Source organism: Girardinichthys multiradiatus, chromosome 13 (assembly GCF_021462225.1).
Source record: "Girardinichthys multiradiatus isolate DD_20200921_A chromosome 13, DD_fGirMul_XY1, whole genome shotgun sequence".
Taxonomy (NCBI): Eukaryota; Metazoa; Chordata; class Actinopteri; order Cyprinodontiformes; family Goodeidae; genus Girardinichthys; species Girardinichthys multiradiatus.
In genome coordinates, this window is record NC_061806.1 from 18,444,629 (window position 1) to 18,460,848 (window position 16,220).

At 41.4% G+C, this 16,220-nt stretch overlaps 2 protein-coding genes and 1 long non-coding RNA gene across 3 annotated transcripts; 2 read left to right on the forward strand and 1 right to left on the reverse strand.

The window, feature by feature from the left end:
* The first annotated feature begins 2,964 nt into the window (after positions 1–2,964).
* hoxa13a (homeobox A13a) lies at positions 2,965–5,400 on the forward strand. Its single transcript, XM_047383612.1, has 2 exons — positions 2,965–3,919; positions 4,350–5,400. Exons 1-2 carry the CDS (start codon positions 3,112–3,114, stop codon positions 4,595–4,597), a joined length of 1,056 nt encoding a protein of 351 aa, XP_047239568.1. The 5' UTR covers positions 2,965–3,111; the 3' UTR covers positions 4,598–5,400.
* A 463-nt stretch (positions 5,401–5,863) lies between these two features.
* Positions 5,864–11,964, reverse strand: LOC124879188. Its single transcript, XR_007040969.1, has 2 exons — positions 11,826–11,964; positions 5,864–8,034 (listed from the first exon to the last, which is right to left on the reverse strand). It is a non-coding gene; the product is annotated as an uncharacterized LOC124879188 (long non-coding RNA).
* Positions 11,965–14,182: 2,218 nt separating this feature from the next.
* On the forward strand, positions 14,183–16,197 carry hoxa11a (homeobox A11a). The gene is made up of 2 exons (XM_047383613.1): positions 14,183–14,888; positions 15,599–16,197. Exons 1-2 carry the CDS (start codon positions 14,183–14,185, stop codon positions 15,829–15,831), a joined length of 939 nt encoding a protein of 312 aa, XP_047239569.1. The 3' UTR covers positions 15,832–16,197.
* The last annotated feature ends 23 nt before the right edge of the window (positions 16,198–16,220 follow it).

Consider the following 16,220-nt stretch of genomic DNA (forward strand, 5'->3'; position numbering starts at 1 on the left):
TTGCAGTGGCAGAAACGCCAGCAGGCGTCGAGCACCCAACAGGCCGGGCCTTGTACCATGACTCATGCTTTTTGCTGCGTGTCGCCTCTGAATGATTTCTTGTGTTGGCCTTCACTGTGCGATAACGCGAAGATAAAAACTCGACTACTGTGCATCGCCCCAGAGGCTAGATTATAAAATAAGAGCTGGATTTCCAGACCTGGAAATATGTAAAACAAGATGTATTTATTTATTTATTTACCAAGTGAGAAGCCTTTAAAGCACAGAAGAAGGTTTTCTAATCTGTTAGGATGCTCATACATTTTCTATGAAATGTATGAAAATTATAACAGGTGGGACCAGAGTAAGCAGTTTAAACCCGGGTTTATTGTCTGTAATTAAAGAATATAATAGTCAATGTTTTGGCTCTAAATCACATCATGTCTGTCTGAAAATCAGATTAAAAAGATCTCAAGTTGGACGTCTTTTCGTGGCTATTTAAGGTCGGTCAAACGTTGTTTTAAGTCCCAAAAACACAATAAAACCCACACTTTTCACCCATATTCATGTCCAAGCTTAACCGATGAAAACTCATTATATGTCAGGCTTGGTTAGCCCGTTTAACCACAATTTGACATCATTCTTTTTAACCACTATTTCACTTTGTTTACATGGAAGGCAATGTTTTTGTGTCAACGCATATTCTTATTTAGCTCGTTGGTCATTCTGCTGCAAAACGTCAAAAATCACAGGATCTCTTGGCTTTTCCTCTTCTTTTCTAGCCCAATAACACATGTTGAAAATGTGAGTTTTTTAGCCGATAGATGCGGACCAAATGTAGCCTAAAGAAAGACTCGGGCTCGGTTAGTCCAATTGATTAACTATAACTACCGTTTAACCCCATGTAGACATCAATTTACGTCGTTTGAACCACTTTTTTGTATTGTTTAGTTCGAGATTGTGTTTTTTCTGTGTCTAAACAGTTTTTTTTTTTATGTCTGCTGCAAAATCTCTAAACCTGTCACTTTTAAGTTTTACAATACGTTTTTTTTTTTGTTCCAAAGGGATTAAAAATTGCTGGGTGCCCAGCACGTTTAATCTCTATAGACATTAATGGAGTTTTTTTTCAAAGGTTATTTAATGTTTTATTTTGCTGCAAAAACATGTTGACAACGGGACTTTTTTTTTTGTCATGTCCAACTGGGTCCTGAACACAGAAACTGGAAGTGAGGCTTGGAAATCCCATTTGATCAATTCCAAAAGCCTTTCACGTCACAATTTTCACATGGACCTCTTTAGACGTCTTTTCACTTTTGACTTGATGTTTATTTAGAAAACGTTGTCTGATCCATGTGTGTTCAGCAAAAAGAAGCACAGGGGAAAAGCCTGATCATTTTTTAAAAATGAGAATATACTTTCGCTGTCTTTTTTACACTTTCCAACTACATGTTAACGCCGTTTACATTGAAGACCACGTGTTTTTTTTTCTATGTAGGCATAGAAATGTTGCTTGAGGGGAGCAATGCTTGGAAAACGTTAAAACTTCTTTATCAAAACATTACGTTTTAAAACACATTTGTGGATTCCATAGTTAAACAAGAACCACAGTTTGCGCAACAGTGTGCGTTTAGTTTACCCAAAAAACAAAACAAATATTGCTCAAAGTATTATGGCCAAAGCACGATCTGACTATTGTTGCTTAGAGATTAGTCGTATATTTCATTTTACTGGTGCTACGTTTGCAATCCGGATTTTGTGGATTTGCAGTCTAAATTTTGTTGCAACAGAAGAAACCCAAAGTTTTTCTTTTAGAAATAAAGAGTGGGAACAGATTTGATTAGTAGTTTCTTTTGGTCATCAAAGTAAGGAACAGCAAGACCAAAACTCCAGCTGTACTTCAAGCTTTTTCCAGAGCAGACAAGACACACACACACACACACACACACACGTGGACACGCCAATTTTACCCCCCCCCCCCTCTTTTTCATGGATCAACACCATTTTCACACATATCTGCCAAAAAGTCCTCCACAAGAACTTTACTTAAAAGAAAGACACGATAACTTTGCCGTTTTTTTCCAACGTCGCTGACCCCCTCAGAGTTAGACAGCAAGCGAGGGAACACGGGCATGGACTCGTCCGTGAGAGAAAACGAGCTGGAGAAACAAAACAAGATGACAGTAAAAGTTAATGCCCTCCAATAGCTTTTCATTAGGACAGGAATTCTCACCCTTCTTCCGCTCTTTTCATGCGCTCAGACGGGGCCCTTCAAAGCATGAATGGTGCGACGGGCTGGACGGCCAGACAACAACAACTTTCAACTTGACCTTGGCCTCCAGCCGCGTTTCACCTCCCTATGTAAAACACAGCCAAGTCCAGGGCTCGTCTCCTGACTTTGCATGCTGTAAACACGTCGGAAGCTGAGTGTCTAGAATATTCCATCAGAACAATAAATTATAGTTAACTTCATTTGTGCTTCCTTTGTTTTATAGTAGCGAAGGAAAATCTCATCCCCTTTTGTCTTTTGCAAAAATACTTAATGTAAATCTCTTAAAGTGGGGGCTTTTCTGAGGCAGCTCCTACATCATATAACTCAAAGATACGGATGTTGCAGTACTGTGTATAGCACATATCTCTTTGCATAGTCGCTCCACTGAGGGGTGCTTCTTGCATGTTGATTATGCGCAATAGTTTGCTTCAATGAACAGAATCTCAAACAATACCGACCAATGTTGATGTAAGTCTGCAATGAAGACAAAGAGAGGTCGGTGTGTGTGCGTAAGGCAATGCACATTGGTTATGAGTGTATGTGGCCGGATAAAAACCTTATTTTTTCAATTCAAATCTGATTATTTGGGTTTTATTTGAACGTTGCATATGAGATATCGCCTTTAAAGTGTGAATATATCTTCGTTTTACCATTTAGAATGAAGATGTAGCGCATAAGATACAAAAGAATAATTCCTTGTGCGCCTTACTTGTTCAGCAGAAAAACGCACCATCGAACTCAGTAAAATCTTCGGAGACAAAAGCAAAAATCCCCTCATAGGTGCCATCACCTTACTTATCCGCATTATTCTCCATGTAATTATCTGCTGATGTTTACCGTCCTCTTTGCATAGCCCTGGTCACATGACGACGTCTGGACCAATAAGAGCCAACCTCTGCGCTCCTGTGCGCGTCAGAGCGGCTTTTACTCCCTGGGAGCCCCACCGTCTCCTTTTTTTAGTCGCTGGGCTTTTTAAAAAAGAGTCAGAAGCTTCAGATGTTGGACGCCGTGCTATGACAACGTCACTGCTCCTCCGTTCTCGCTGGGTCGACCCGTCGGTAATGTTCGTCTATGACAACGGTGGCGGTTCCGACGAAGCCAGCAAGAACATGGAGGGTTTCCCGGGTGGCAACTTCGCAGCGAATCAGTGCAGGAATCTGATGGCGCACCCCGCGTCCCTGGCACCCAGTGCCGCAGCGGCTTACTCCTCCGGGGACGTTCACGTTTCCGGTGTAGGCGAGCCGGCGAAGCAGTGCAGCCCCTGCTCTGCGGCTCAGAATTCAACCAGCGCGTCCCTTCCTTACGGGTACTTCAGCTACCCGTGCAGGATGTCGCATCACAGCGGCATTAAGTCATGCGGAGCGCAGCCGCCTTCTGCGTACGGAGAGAAATACATGGACACGGCCGCCTCGGGAGAGGAGTTCTCCTCTCGGGCTAAGGAATTTGCTTTCTATCCAACTTACCCTTCTGGACCATATCAACCCGTCCCAAGTTACCTTGATGTTCCTGTGATGCCTACTATCAGCGCGCCGTCAGAAGCCAGACACGAGTCCCTGCTGCCCATGGAGAGCTACCAACCTTGGACTCTCGCCCCCAACGGCTGGAACAGCCAGGTTTACTGCGCCAAGGAGCAGCCTCAGCCTGGGCACATGTGGAAGTCCTCCCTGCCAGGTAAGCAGAGCAGCTGCGCACTTTTTGCGCAAACATGGAGTAAATAGTGTGTGTGTAATGTTTGCAGTTGCCTCAGAGGGATAAACAAAAAAAATAAATCCCTAACCTTGAAATTATCACAGCAATGTGCTAAAAAAGAGGGATAAACGAAACCAAATGTACGCAATTATTATATGTTTTTTCTTTTTTTTTAATTAATCGAATATTTTTCAGAGACTGTTACTTCCATTTAATTTTCATTTTAAATTTAACGTTTAATACCCCTGCATATACACCAAGATATTTGAGTTTTAAATGAAGTTTAAAATTTTCTTGGTTGTATTTGTCCCATGCAAAATTGAAATTATTTGGGAAGAGAACCCCTCGTGTCTGACCACATGCCATCAGATCTGTGCACCTTTCTCATTTCTCCTGTTTTTTTCTCAAACAGACGCAGTGTCCCACGCGGCAGGAGACGTCGCCTCTTTCCGGCGCGGGAGGAAGAAACGCGTGCCATACACCAAGGTGCAACTGAAGGAGCTCGAGCGAGAGTACGCCGCCAATAAATTCATCACAAAGGACAAACGGAGGCGGATATCTGCCCAGACCAACCTGTCCGAGCGGCAGGTCACGATATGGTTTCAAAACAGACGCGTCAAGGAGAAGAAGATTGTCAACAAACTGAAAACAATCAGCTAGTTGATTGTTTTTTTTTGTTGTTGTTGTTTTTTTTTTTTTTTGTTGTTGCTTTTAATAATAATATTATTGTGGACATAATCTGTTGGAGACATGCAGCCCTACGTGTGTTTGGACACGTGGATTTGGACAAGGAGATCCTTGCTGACTGAGCATGGTTAAAATTTGATGTAGGCAAATGATTTCCGGGAGCCTCTGGAACAAACTTTCCTGGGGCCTCTGAAGGCCGGACCCTCTTTTTCCTGCCACTTGTTAAATATTAAGTTGGAGAGAGAGCTTGGGACAATGTACAATATAGCGCCAGCATGTGTGACTTTTTTAAAATTTTTTATTGTGTTTTTATTTTAATTTGTTTGTTGGCATGCCTCCGTTCACAGAGATGTGCGCCACCGAGCTACACCTTTATCCTTTAACAAGGGCGACAAATAGACGAGTCACAGGAAATTCTGCCGTTTTGAGGGGATTTGGACCTTGGAAATGTTAAATATTAAACCATCCTGACTTCCTTTTTAAAGCCTGTTCTCGTGCTTAGCCTGTATGAAGTCTATAGTCTTGCCATATGGATCCATGCTTTCATTCATTTGCAGTCCATGGTGCAATTCCTATTGTAATACCTATAAATAATCGTCCAGGAGATGTGTTTGTACCAATCATAGCTCCTGTAATGTGCGTGTGTGTCTTCATATAAGTGTAAAAGTAAATCCCAGCATGATATCCAGGCTATGTGTGTATGTGTGTGTGTGTGTGTGACTGTGTATGCTTGGTGTTAAAGTCCGCCCCTGCAATAAAATATGGACTTGGTTGAATTTTATCCAATTTATTATGAAGATACACCTCTTTTAAGTTAATCATGATACTTTTGCATGCATATTTATTTTACACTTAACCACTTTACCTTTTGGAGGACTTTAAGCCTTAATCTTTGTTACATTTTAGTTTTAAAAGCAGAAATTGCAGGAGAAAGTCGCTGGGTCCAGCAGTAGAGAGTTTGCAAAGCTTTGGAAAACCTATATGTAGGAACACATTATACAAATTCTGTCAGCAAATGTCAACAAAACAGCAGAAGGTGTAGTCTTTTACTGCTGTAGGGGATAGAGGATGTGCATGGGTTGAGGCTGCTCACTGCTCATTGATAGTCTTATACCGCCATCTGGCGACTGCTTTTCACACACTGACTTTCACACACTCCAGAACAAAAAGCTGTAATAATAATAATAATGATAATAATAATATAGGAAGAAAATAAATATGAAGTGCACAGACATTAAATAAATGTTGCAATATTTTTTATTTTTACATAATAAGTACAGCATAGATTGTTTTTATTTAACAGTTTTTAATCAGGAAAACAAATCCAGAGATTAAAATTTCGTTTTACAAAAGTGTTCTGCGTAAGAAAGCCAGGACTGCAGGTTTATACAGGAAAAAATACAACAATTAGGCTACTTGCATGGTCTCCAACTAAGTCATTGAGAAGTCCTCTAAAATGTTAAAAGAGATCACGTATAATTTTCAAATCATTCTGCAAAGAGATCCAGGCGTGAGGCGCAGAATATTTCAATAATTTTTTTCTCTCCAAATTCTGGACGGACCTGAGGTCATGACAGCAAGATAAAATCTTTTAATTACCTGGACCGAAGATATGAAGGCATGAGTCCCAAAACAACATTGGAGATTAAAATAAAATTTATATTAAAAATATATTTTCACATACTCGTCTTATGCATTTTCCCGCATAGAAGAAATAGGCTTCATACAATTAACCAAAGGCATTAATGTAAATACAGCGCCCACATGAACCTGTAAATGTAATTCTCGTACACCATATGAAAAACACGTAAAGAATACGTTCCGTTGTGCCAAAGAAAGAAGAAAGCCTACCTAAACGAACCGTGTGTACTTTATTAAACAACCGCCTCGCCACCTCCTTCTGCTTTAGGTTTGTGAAGACAAGACATATTTAACACGATTGATTATTGTTATTTTTCTCGTTTATTAAAAAAAAAAAAAAAAATCCGTGGATTTCCGACGGAGATTTGAGAAAAACGAGTAAAAAATCTTGATATTTACACTGCTGGACACAGAATCGCGTGATTCCCCCCCCCCCGTTTCACTACTATACTTACACTTTGACGTATACTCACTAGTTGTATTAGGCTACATTCAATTAACAGTTTAATTAAAGGTGGGTTTTAATTTTCTGTGTAAACAACATTTAATCTATTCGTTATGTGCGCATTAGGCAGACTACACTGTCACAAATATCTGTCACAAAGCGTGTGTGCGCCAACGAGCGTGTGTACACTGTACACTACACGCCATATATATATATATAACTGCTGTAATTTAAGGGTTTGAAGCTACAGTGGTATTGTATTAAATATGAACATGCGTTCCTAAACTGTCCTTTGTCTTCCATACCCATTTAAATGTGCCTTATTTATCTATGATCAAATTTGTTTTTATTGCAGTAACATGTAAATATGCTACCACTATACGTTGCATCACATATTACCAGTTATTTTCGGGAAACCTTATTTTAATGTTAATAATAAGAAGAAAAACAATAATAATAATAATAATAATAATAATAATAATCAGCATCATCATAGAAATAAAGAATGTCTAATCTGTTTGCAGCCTTCTACTGGTTGTTTAACATATAAATTGGAAAATAAAAAATCTCGTTTTTGTTGGTGATGCCTGTTAGGTTTTTTTTTATTGTTTAAAAGTAATTCTGTGAAATTTATTATGTAAAAAAAAAAATACTTTAGTCCTTAGTCCAAACTCTCCATTGTCTTCATTTTAATGCAAATTAAATATTGAGCACCAGATAATGTCACCCCATAAAAATAGGTACGTAAATAAATAAATATTATTTAGTTAAGTTTCTTAATAGTATAAAAATCGCAAGAGAAAAACAAACATACAATAACAAACAACACAAAAACAGTCCCATGAACAAACTGCTGCTTTGGAGGACGGCTGAACATGAAGCTGAAGTGATGCAGATAGTATTTGGTGGCCATGACGTGAAAACAGGACGTCCTCCAGGAGCAAACGCAGAGCTGAAGCTTTCCCACGTTGTGTGACGTGGCCTTGATAGGGGCGTGAACCCGTCAGATGACGGGTTGGAAGATGGGTTAAAACATGTAAAATGTGTAGCTGCACAACGATTTACTGGGAAGAAAGGGAAAAGGCGGAAAAGCCGACAGGAAGCGAGTTGGAGCTAATTTCAGCTCATTGGCTGGAGGACAACAGAGAAGCTTTTTCATTGGATACAGAGAATCAAAACAAACGCCTCCAGCCTGTGACAGGCACGCCGGCGCTCCGCCTCCACCTCTCTCTCCACACATGAGCCATCTTTGATTGGACAAACTGATGGAGCAACCAGCGTCTTGGTGTCGAACTGTGTTCAAGAATTGAAGTTTGCTGCCACACTAAGGAAACACAAGGAATTACACTTTAAGTTAGTGATTTAACTGGACACAATTACCAGACTTTATAACATCTGACATAATTTTCCATATAGATTGACATTCACAATTTTGTCTATTTGTTCGCTTTTATTTAAAAAAAAATGCTGAATTACTATTTTATTATCATGGAAGTTTACCACACAGAAAACATGGCCAAAATAAAAATAAAATCATGTCATGAACTGCATTTTTCAATCAAATAAAAACGTTCTTGTCTAAAAACAGTCAAACACCGAGTTGCCACGATACAATCTTGATGCATTAGGAGTAGAAGCTGCAGAACTGACGTATCAGATCAGTGCGCACAGCAGTATGCGTCTCTCTCTCCTTCCAGTCAGGCGTTGCTGTAGCTCGGCCAGCAGATCCAGGCGCTGCCCTAAGTGTAATGGAGGCGAGGCCTTCTCTAACCTTAAGTCACTCAGCGTGTGTCGCTCTCCTCAAGCCTGCCAAAGCGTGATCTTGGAGATGATCTCGCAAAGGAGCAGAAATACTTTAGCAAGCTGATCCAGGACCCGTGACGTGCGGTCAAATAGAAACACTTGACCGAGATGATATGTGAAAGCCTTCATTGTGTTCGCTTTGACGTTCCCGTCCTGGTTATTATCATGTCATTAGGCGTGAATTATACATCCTGTATAATCTGTCATGCATTACACTTGTGGGTGACAGACACAAATGCATCCGCCATGGTTTCCAGTGGCCGAAGGGCAGTTTTGTCATTAGATAGCTCAATGAATAATTGCAGAAAATGTACTCATGGAAAATGTTCAGTGTTGTTGAAATTAGCTGAAGATAACTTAGAATTAATCCTGAAGACCTGCTCAAAGCAAAGTCCAACCCAGGCAATGATAACATATATGACGACCATCCAAGCAATGGATGTCAGTGGATTCATTTTTCATGGCTATATCAGGTCGGACAGTCCTTGTCTTCATTTATTCCAGACAAAATATGTTGAAAGCTGGACCGTTCCGCCCAAAGGTCCGGTCCAAATTCAGTCTAAGCAAGTACGCTGAAGTCCTGACTTGCTTATTTCATTTGCTCAACTTTATATAACCTTTAAACCACATTTATTCGCCTTTACACATTTCCGGTTACATTAACGGTTTCCCCTCGTCAAAATCAAAGACTCAAGAGGGAAATTATTGTTGGCTTAATTTTTATAATTCTTTTTTTACTTGAAGACTGAAAATGAGCCGTTGTTGACTTATATTTATCAGGACGTGTTTTAGTTTCAATTTTTACTATTACACGGTCGTAGCAATGACAGTTCGGAGGCCATTTGGGCCATTTTAGAGTGACTAGGTATTATTTTCTTAACACGGATTTGCCCAAATGTACCACAACTCCATAATTCCATAATAATTTATTTTATTTTTCCACAAAATGCATTTAATTCTTATCGCCACAGAGTATTTGTGAACAAGGACTTAAACAGAGATTTAACCGTTTGAAAACATGAAAACCTGAGTTATTTTTAAGATGATAATGTGTTTCTATGTTGCCAAATACTGCTTGAAACAATACATTTTAAGAATTTATTTCAATATAATTTTCAAGAAAACAACACATTTTAAAGGCAAAGTACATATTTCTGTTTTAAAAATAAAACGATTAGATATATAAAAAATACATCTGTGTAAAACCTTATTTTTCAGATATAGATTGCAACCTCGGGTAGACGCAAAACTGGATTTATGTTGAGATTAAATTAAAGTCCGAATAATCTGATTGTCTTTTCACGCTTCAAAAAAATCAACAAAGAAAGATATTTTGAGACTCAAGTGTCTTTCGTTCTTTCACTTCAACTTCAATTTTAATGGAAATATATTAGAGGTTTTAACAGCAAATAGCGGCTAAGTTAACACTCCCTTATATTTCTTCATGGAAGGCCCAGTTTATCTCCCTTTTTTGGTCCCGGGGTTTCGTCGCTTTTTCTGAGATCCTAGTGTGCTGTTGAGCCGTTGACCGTGGAGTTGATCGGTTCTTCCGCCCTTGTGTGGTCCGCCTGCGTGGCCTCCCCCTCACTTTCTTTCACGCAATCTCCCCACAGCTCACATTTCTGTCACCTGTGGATAAATCAACTGTTGAGCGCCGAATCTGGTTCCAAAATGCATCGCTCTTGGGTATATATATATATATATATATATATATATATATATATATATATATATGTCAAGGCTTGTTCATCTGGACGCTTGGACTGTCACATGTTTCAGTCAGGTGGTTTTATAATCGCCTTCTACGTGATAACGGCTGCAGCGCTCAGTCGGACCATGGTGAATGAAAACAAGCTCGCTGTTATTCAAGTTCAGCTGCGTTTCAGAGATATTTACATTTGAGTTTCTTTTTTAATCAGTTTTTATGGTAAGGCAGAAATTCGCGGTTTCTTTACGCATTATGCCCCAAAACACATTTATTCGCCACCTTGCTTGGATTTTTCGGACCATTGTTACATTTACGCATTAGCAAAAGGCTGTGGTCCTAAAGAAGCATCTTAGACCTGTTAGGTAAAGTGTGACAAAATGTCTTTAATGCTCTAATTCAGCACCAGTCTTCTATTTGTCCCGTCAGCGTGTTGTGGTTGCGTTTAGGCCTCCTTATTCTGGACATTTCCCTCCCTATTTCTAGACACTCTTCCTATCTTGAGTCCAAATAAAAAAACAAACCTTTTTGTCTTTCAGTCGCAATGGTGGCCTGCTTCTTAACCATAAAATGAGAACAAAACCAGGCTGTTGGTCAAAGTCTAGGCCTTTTTATTTCAACCAAAGACCGAAACTACAGGAGGCGTCTTTGCTGCAGACTGAGTGCGCCTATTTAACCTCATTTACAGCCTTTAAGGCCTACCTGACGTGGCGTTAAACGGTATACTTCCATATCCACCCCCTTCTACCCTCGATTGTTTACTTGTTGTCTGATGAAGGTTTTATGGCACAAGGCTATCCATTCTCCCAAGTACTAAAGCATTGCGTTTCTATCACCCCCAATAAATTATTTCCCGTAATTTAAAGTTCTGTTCCTGTATAATTTAACTGTTTCAAATGAAATGAGATAAATCAGCCGCCCGTGTGGTTATGTCGCTAAAAATACTTAAGAGGAAATTCTGCCTGAGTAAATAATAAGAATAGTTTCTCACGGAAAGTAAATGCCAAAACAAATCAAGCAGATTTTCGGTTAATTAAGATTTGACTTATATTTCCTTCTCATATTTAAAAGACGACATTTTCGCGGGAAGGTCCTATAATAACATTGGCTTCAACGAGCAGAATATCTTAAGTGTATGTGATTTAATGATTTAGATTTAAAAACGTCGTTCTGGTGAGATCCACTCTGGTGAACATGGTTGCGCCGAAGTTGAAGTTCTACGCTCACACTTTGAAAGCGATCTTGTAACATAAAGCCTGAGTGGATGCAGGGGGCAATTAAATGGAACTCCATCCGGGGCACGCTGGGTCCTTTGCTCTCTCTTGTGAAAGACCCTCTTCCTCCCCCGAACTTGAAGTCGACCGTACAGACAAAGCTTTGGCTTTGAGCGCCTGTTTTTTACGCACACAGACCCCAGACTGCAGGCCTCCTGGAAAACAGAACCAGCACGCTGGGATCCTCAGAAACGACTTTCTTTTAATAAAAAACACATTTGTCATAAAATGGACCAAAGCTTTGCTGCAGTTTTGGACTGAATTAAAAACATTTGTTTAATCTCAGACATTTGCATTGAAAGAAGGCTTATTAAGCGTGAGGAGAAATCTTACCTTAGTTGCGCAGAGTCAAATGTTTCTATAATTATTGAAATTCCCCAGCTGCTGACTTTGTGTCCGCGTAGGTGGCGACTTCCCATCACGCCTGATCGGTTTTGTGGTGTCTGTCTGGCTCTGGAGAGGGAAAAAAGCCAAGAAGAATACTATAGCAGCTATAAAAACGCAGGTCTGCGGAGAGCTTTGTGTGTGTTTTTTTTTTTTTTTGAGCACCCTGTCCCCAATTACAGCTTAAAAGCTACAGCACAACTCCTAGAATTTGTCTGGTTTGACCCAGAGAGGAGGAGCGTGCGGTGGCAAAGACACTGGCAGTCGTTTGTGCCCCCCGCAATTTCATTAAACAAAGCCCCCTTTTAAGCAGGTCGCGTAATATCATGTGGTTTTTGTGTTTTTCATATACTTACATGAGGCGTCTGTGTGCTCTGCTCTGACTGTATTAGCCAGTGTGTATATTTCGAGGTTGTGTTTCAGATGTGTCACTTGAATTCGTGTAAGTGCCATCGAGCTGTGGCGGCCAGACCAGCCGCGGCGATCTTAATCCGAGTTCAGGTCTCTTATTTACAGCACATTAGAGTCAGGTTGCAGCCTCTCTAAGCCAGGCTTCATGGTGGCCCCCTGACCAGACCAGAGCAGAGCAGAGCAGAGCAGAGCAGGGCGGAATGTGCTGTGTGGCGTGTTTACCAAATCCAACAGCAGAAATGCATCTTAGTAGTCTCTGTACATTTTTTTTCCCTCTACTCTTAATTTTTCTTCCACTTGCTGAATGCGTGTTGTTGGCATTTGTCGCTCCAAGAAATTTCAAATATTTGTTCCACTGTTGACTAAATGCATTTTCTGCGGAGATGTCGCGAGTGTACATTTCAGCTCTCACTTTAAAAATAAAACAGCAAGCCCCAGTCATGCAGGACAATATTAAAAATGTCACCTTGATTTTGGGTTTGTGTTGATTTACGTCACATTTACGCAAAAAAAGTTTAGATATTTTAACCGTGTGAATGAAGATGAAGTGACATAAAACTGACTGAAGTGTTTGCACAGAGATAAAAGATTGCCTTGTTTGTTTTCTGGAGACGTCCGCATCGCCGAGCAACGCACAGTTGATTGCCCGTGTTGATGTAAACTTTGTCCAACAACTTACAAGCGAAGCAAAGCCAGAACATTGGTCACCTTTGGAGCTTTCATATGACTTTAGAAAATATTATTTATGCACCAGAAAATTCTCCAAATATTAAACACTGACATTTTTCAAAATACTCGTGCATACATACATTCGAAGCACAGAATACTGATTACTGAGGACAATTATTACCAAGCTTTTTTCTTTTTATGCGCGTATTTCTTTTAGTTTTAACCCGTCAATTTGTTATTTCTGCAGACTGACCAGGAAATTAAGAACATTTCAAGTGCCAGACCTGCTCAGGTTGCGGTTGCACCTGCGCTGTTTGCTGCGTAAAAAAAGAAAAAATCCTCACAAAAATCCACGTGTTTGTATTTTTGTTAATGCACAAATACAAACACGTGGATTTCTCGGTTCAAAAGCTATAGCCGCTACTTTGAACATGACCCTGATAACCAAACGCTCACTGGACCAAATGCTGCGCTGTAAAAGTACCAGATGATGATGACTAAGGCAGCTCTCTAAAAGCAACCTTTAGAAATAAACTGCTCTTCCCCTTAGTTCAATAAAGATCAGTGTTATATGTTCCTGGAGTTACAGCCCATTGGTTCGGTTACAATGTTGTTTTCGTGGAGGGAACAGTCAACTAAGAACAGAATCCCAGCTTTTTTTGAGGAGCTGCTTCCTCAGAAATAAACAAAATCTTGAAGGTTATATCATTTCGTAAAAAAAAAAAAAAACAAGTTTGCTTCTGTGGAAACGTGTGATTTGTTTTGCATTAATGTCGGTTTAAATCTTTGTTTCTAACTAGTCACCAACCAGCTAAATATGCCTTTTTTTTCCTCCTCAGTTGCGTGTTAAGTAATTAATTTTTATCCAGCATGGTTGTAAACCACCAATGTCAAGCTTCAGGACACACAGCATTCATGTATCTCACACTCCTACACACTCCTTCCTCTACCAATACCTCACACACCCAGAGGCTTGGACCCACGCACGCACGCACACACCCACGCACACATCAACTGGAGCATGAAAATATGTCAATTCCTGCTGCGTAGTCACGTGGTCTCCTCCTTAGTGGAGTGGATGGAGATGGCTCTCCACGTCAGCCTACGTCTCCCAATTTGTGCTTAGCGAACCTGCTTCAAAGAGGCACGGCGCTTCAGAGCCATGTTCGGGGCGGTTATAGAGGAATCAAAGCCCAGCGCAGAGTTGTAGGAGCGGCCGAACGACGATGATGGATTTTGACGAGAGGGTTCCCGTCGGATCTAACATGTACTTGCCCAGTTGCACTTACTACGTGTCGGCGGGGGCCGATTTCTCGGGTCTTCCCTCGTTTTTGTCCCAGACCCCTTCCTCACGCCCAATGACATACTCCTATTCCTCTAACCTGCCGCAGGTCCAGCCCGTCAGGGAGGTGACATTCAGGGACTATGCGGGTATCGAGGCGCCCGGTAAGTGGCCGCACCGGGGGAACTTGCCCCAGTGCTACCCGAGCGCGGAAGACATGGTGCACCGGGAGTGCCTGTCCGCGCAGACCGCAGTCGTGGGTGACGTGTTCGGTAAAAACAGCCCCTACCACCACCACCATCACCACCACCACCACCACCATAGCAGCAGCAGCGGAGGAGGCGGCGGGGCGGGCGCTGGCTCCGTCGCCGCCGCCGCAGCCGCCGCCAGCTTCTACGGAAGCGTGGGCAGGAATGGCGTGCTCCCGCAAGCCTTCGACCAGTTCTACGAGACGGCGTACGGGAACGCGTCGGAGAACTCGTCGTCGGTGAACACCGCCTTCTCAGGGGACAAAACCACCGCAATCAAGCAGCAGGAGCAGGCGCCGTCCTGCCGGGACTCCGAGGCGAATGAGCAACGAGATGAGACCAGCAGTCCGGAGCTATCTTCCGGCAACAATGAGGAGAAATCCAGCAGCGGCAGCAGCAGTAGTACGTATTTAAACTCGGCGCTCTGCTTATATGGGAGAAAGTTTGCAATCTTGCGCGCTGCTGTTAAAAATTTTATATGCTGTTTTATAAGCATATAAGGGTTTATAGAGGGCCTGTAGACCCCCTTCCACCTCCACCTCCCCCCAGCCTCCAACAAAAGTTTGTTATAAACTGCATCACGTGTTTGGATTTGAAATTGGCCGTGAAAGACAGCAGTACCGTCATGTATGTTTAGTTTTTTTTTTTGGGTGTGTCTTGTATTTGCCGTGACTCTTATGGAATGAGGATATCCTCACAGAACAGAAACAATTATTTCCATTTATGACGAGGGTGCTAGTTTTACTCTTTGCTTTAAAAGACATCTTGCTTGTAACGATGGTGGTGCCTGCTTGGAGCTGTGGCGCACATGATTTGCCCAGTTAAAGCGATCATGCAGTTGATTTTGGATCTTTGGAGTGCATTTTGCGGATTTTTGAAAACATGTTTGCCCACATGAGCTCGTTACTGTGATCTAGATCGGGGAAGAGTGCATTATCCTGCAACCCAGTACAAATGGCGGTTTCTTTTCTAGTTTAATATGACAAAGTATATGTCATTATTGCTTTACAGGCGAAATGCGCTTGTTTTTGTATGGCTCATATAAATCATCGTGAAATAATTTTTAAAAAGCGCTTATATTGTGACTGTATCATTTTGTCTGTGTCTTCCAGGTGGACAGAGGACTCGCAAGAAGAGATGTCCCTATTCCAAATATCAAATCAGAGAACTTGAACGCGAATTTTTTTTCAGCGTGTACATAAACAAAGAGAAGCGGCTGCATCTATCGCGGATGCTCAACCTCACCGACCGACAAGTCAAGATCTGGTTCCAGAACCGGCGCATGAAGGAGAAGAAGCTGAACAGGGACAGATTACAGTACTACACGTCAAATCCTCTGCTTTAGGGGGACCCAGAAAAAGGAGAAGCACATTGCTCTGGTCCCCCCTCCCTTCCTCCCCTCCTGTGGGGGACTCCATGGGGTTCGTTCACAGACTGACTGACTTCTCCTCAGTGTACTTCGTGTACTATACCACGGTGGTCGGCGACGGCAGCGTTCGAGGACACGCAGAATGTGCTGATATGAAGTAGCCACTGACGGGCCATGATTTTAATATGAGAGGAAAAAAAAAACGTTGAAACTGTTTTTTTTTTCTTTGTGTGATTCAGGTCTGCGCGTTCGCGAAAGGCCGATGTTGTTATGCCCTGTTTGTTCTCATTTGTAAGGGGCAAAAATAAAAAGAAGCAGTCATTAATGGACTGCTTTAGTGTATTTTGTAATCAAAAATATTTTTT

Coding starts and splice junctions, on each gene's coding strand:
- hoxa13a (XM_047383612.1), top strand. CDS start 3,112: ATGACGACGTCTGGACCAATAAGAGCCAACCTCTGCGCTCCTGTGCGC. Junction 3,920..4,349: donor GTGGAAGTCCTCCCTGCCAG/GTAAGCAGAGCA, acceptor TTTCTCAAACAG/ACGCAGTGTCCCACGCGGCA.
- hoxa11a (XM_047383613.1), top strand. CDS start 14,183: ATGATGGATTTTGACGAGAGGGTTCCCGTCGGATCTAACATGTACTTG. Junction 14,889..15,598: donor CAGCAGCGGCAGCAGCAGTA/GTACGTATTTAA, acceptor TGTGTCTTCCAG/GTGGACAGAGGACTCGCAAG.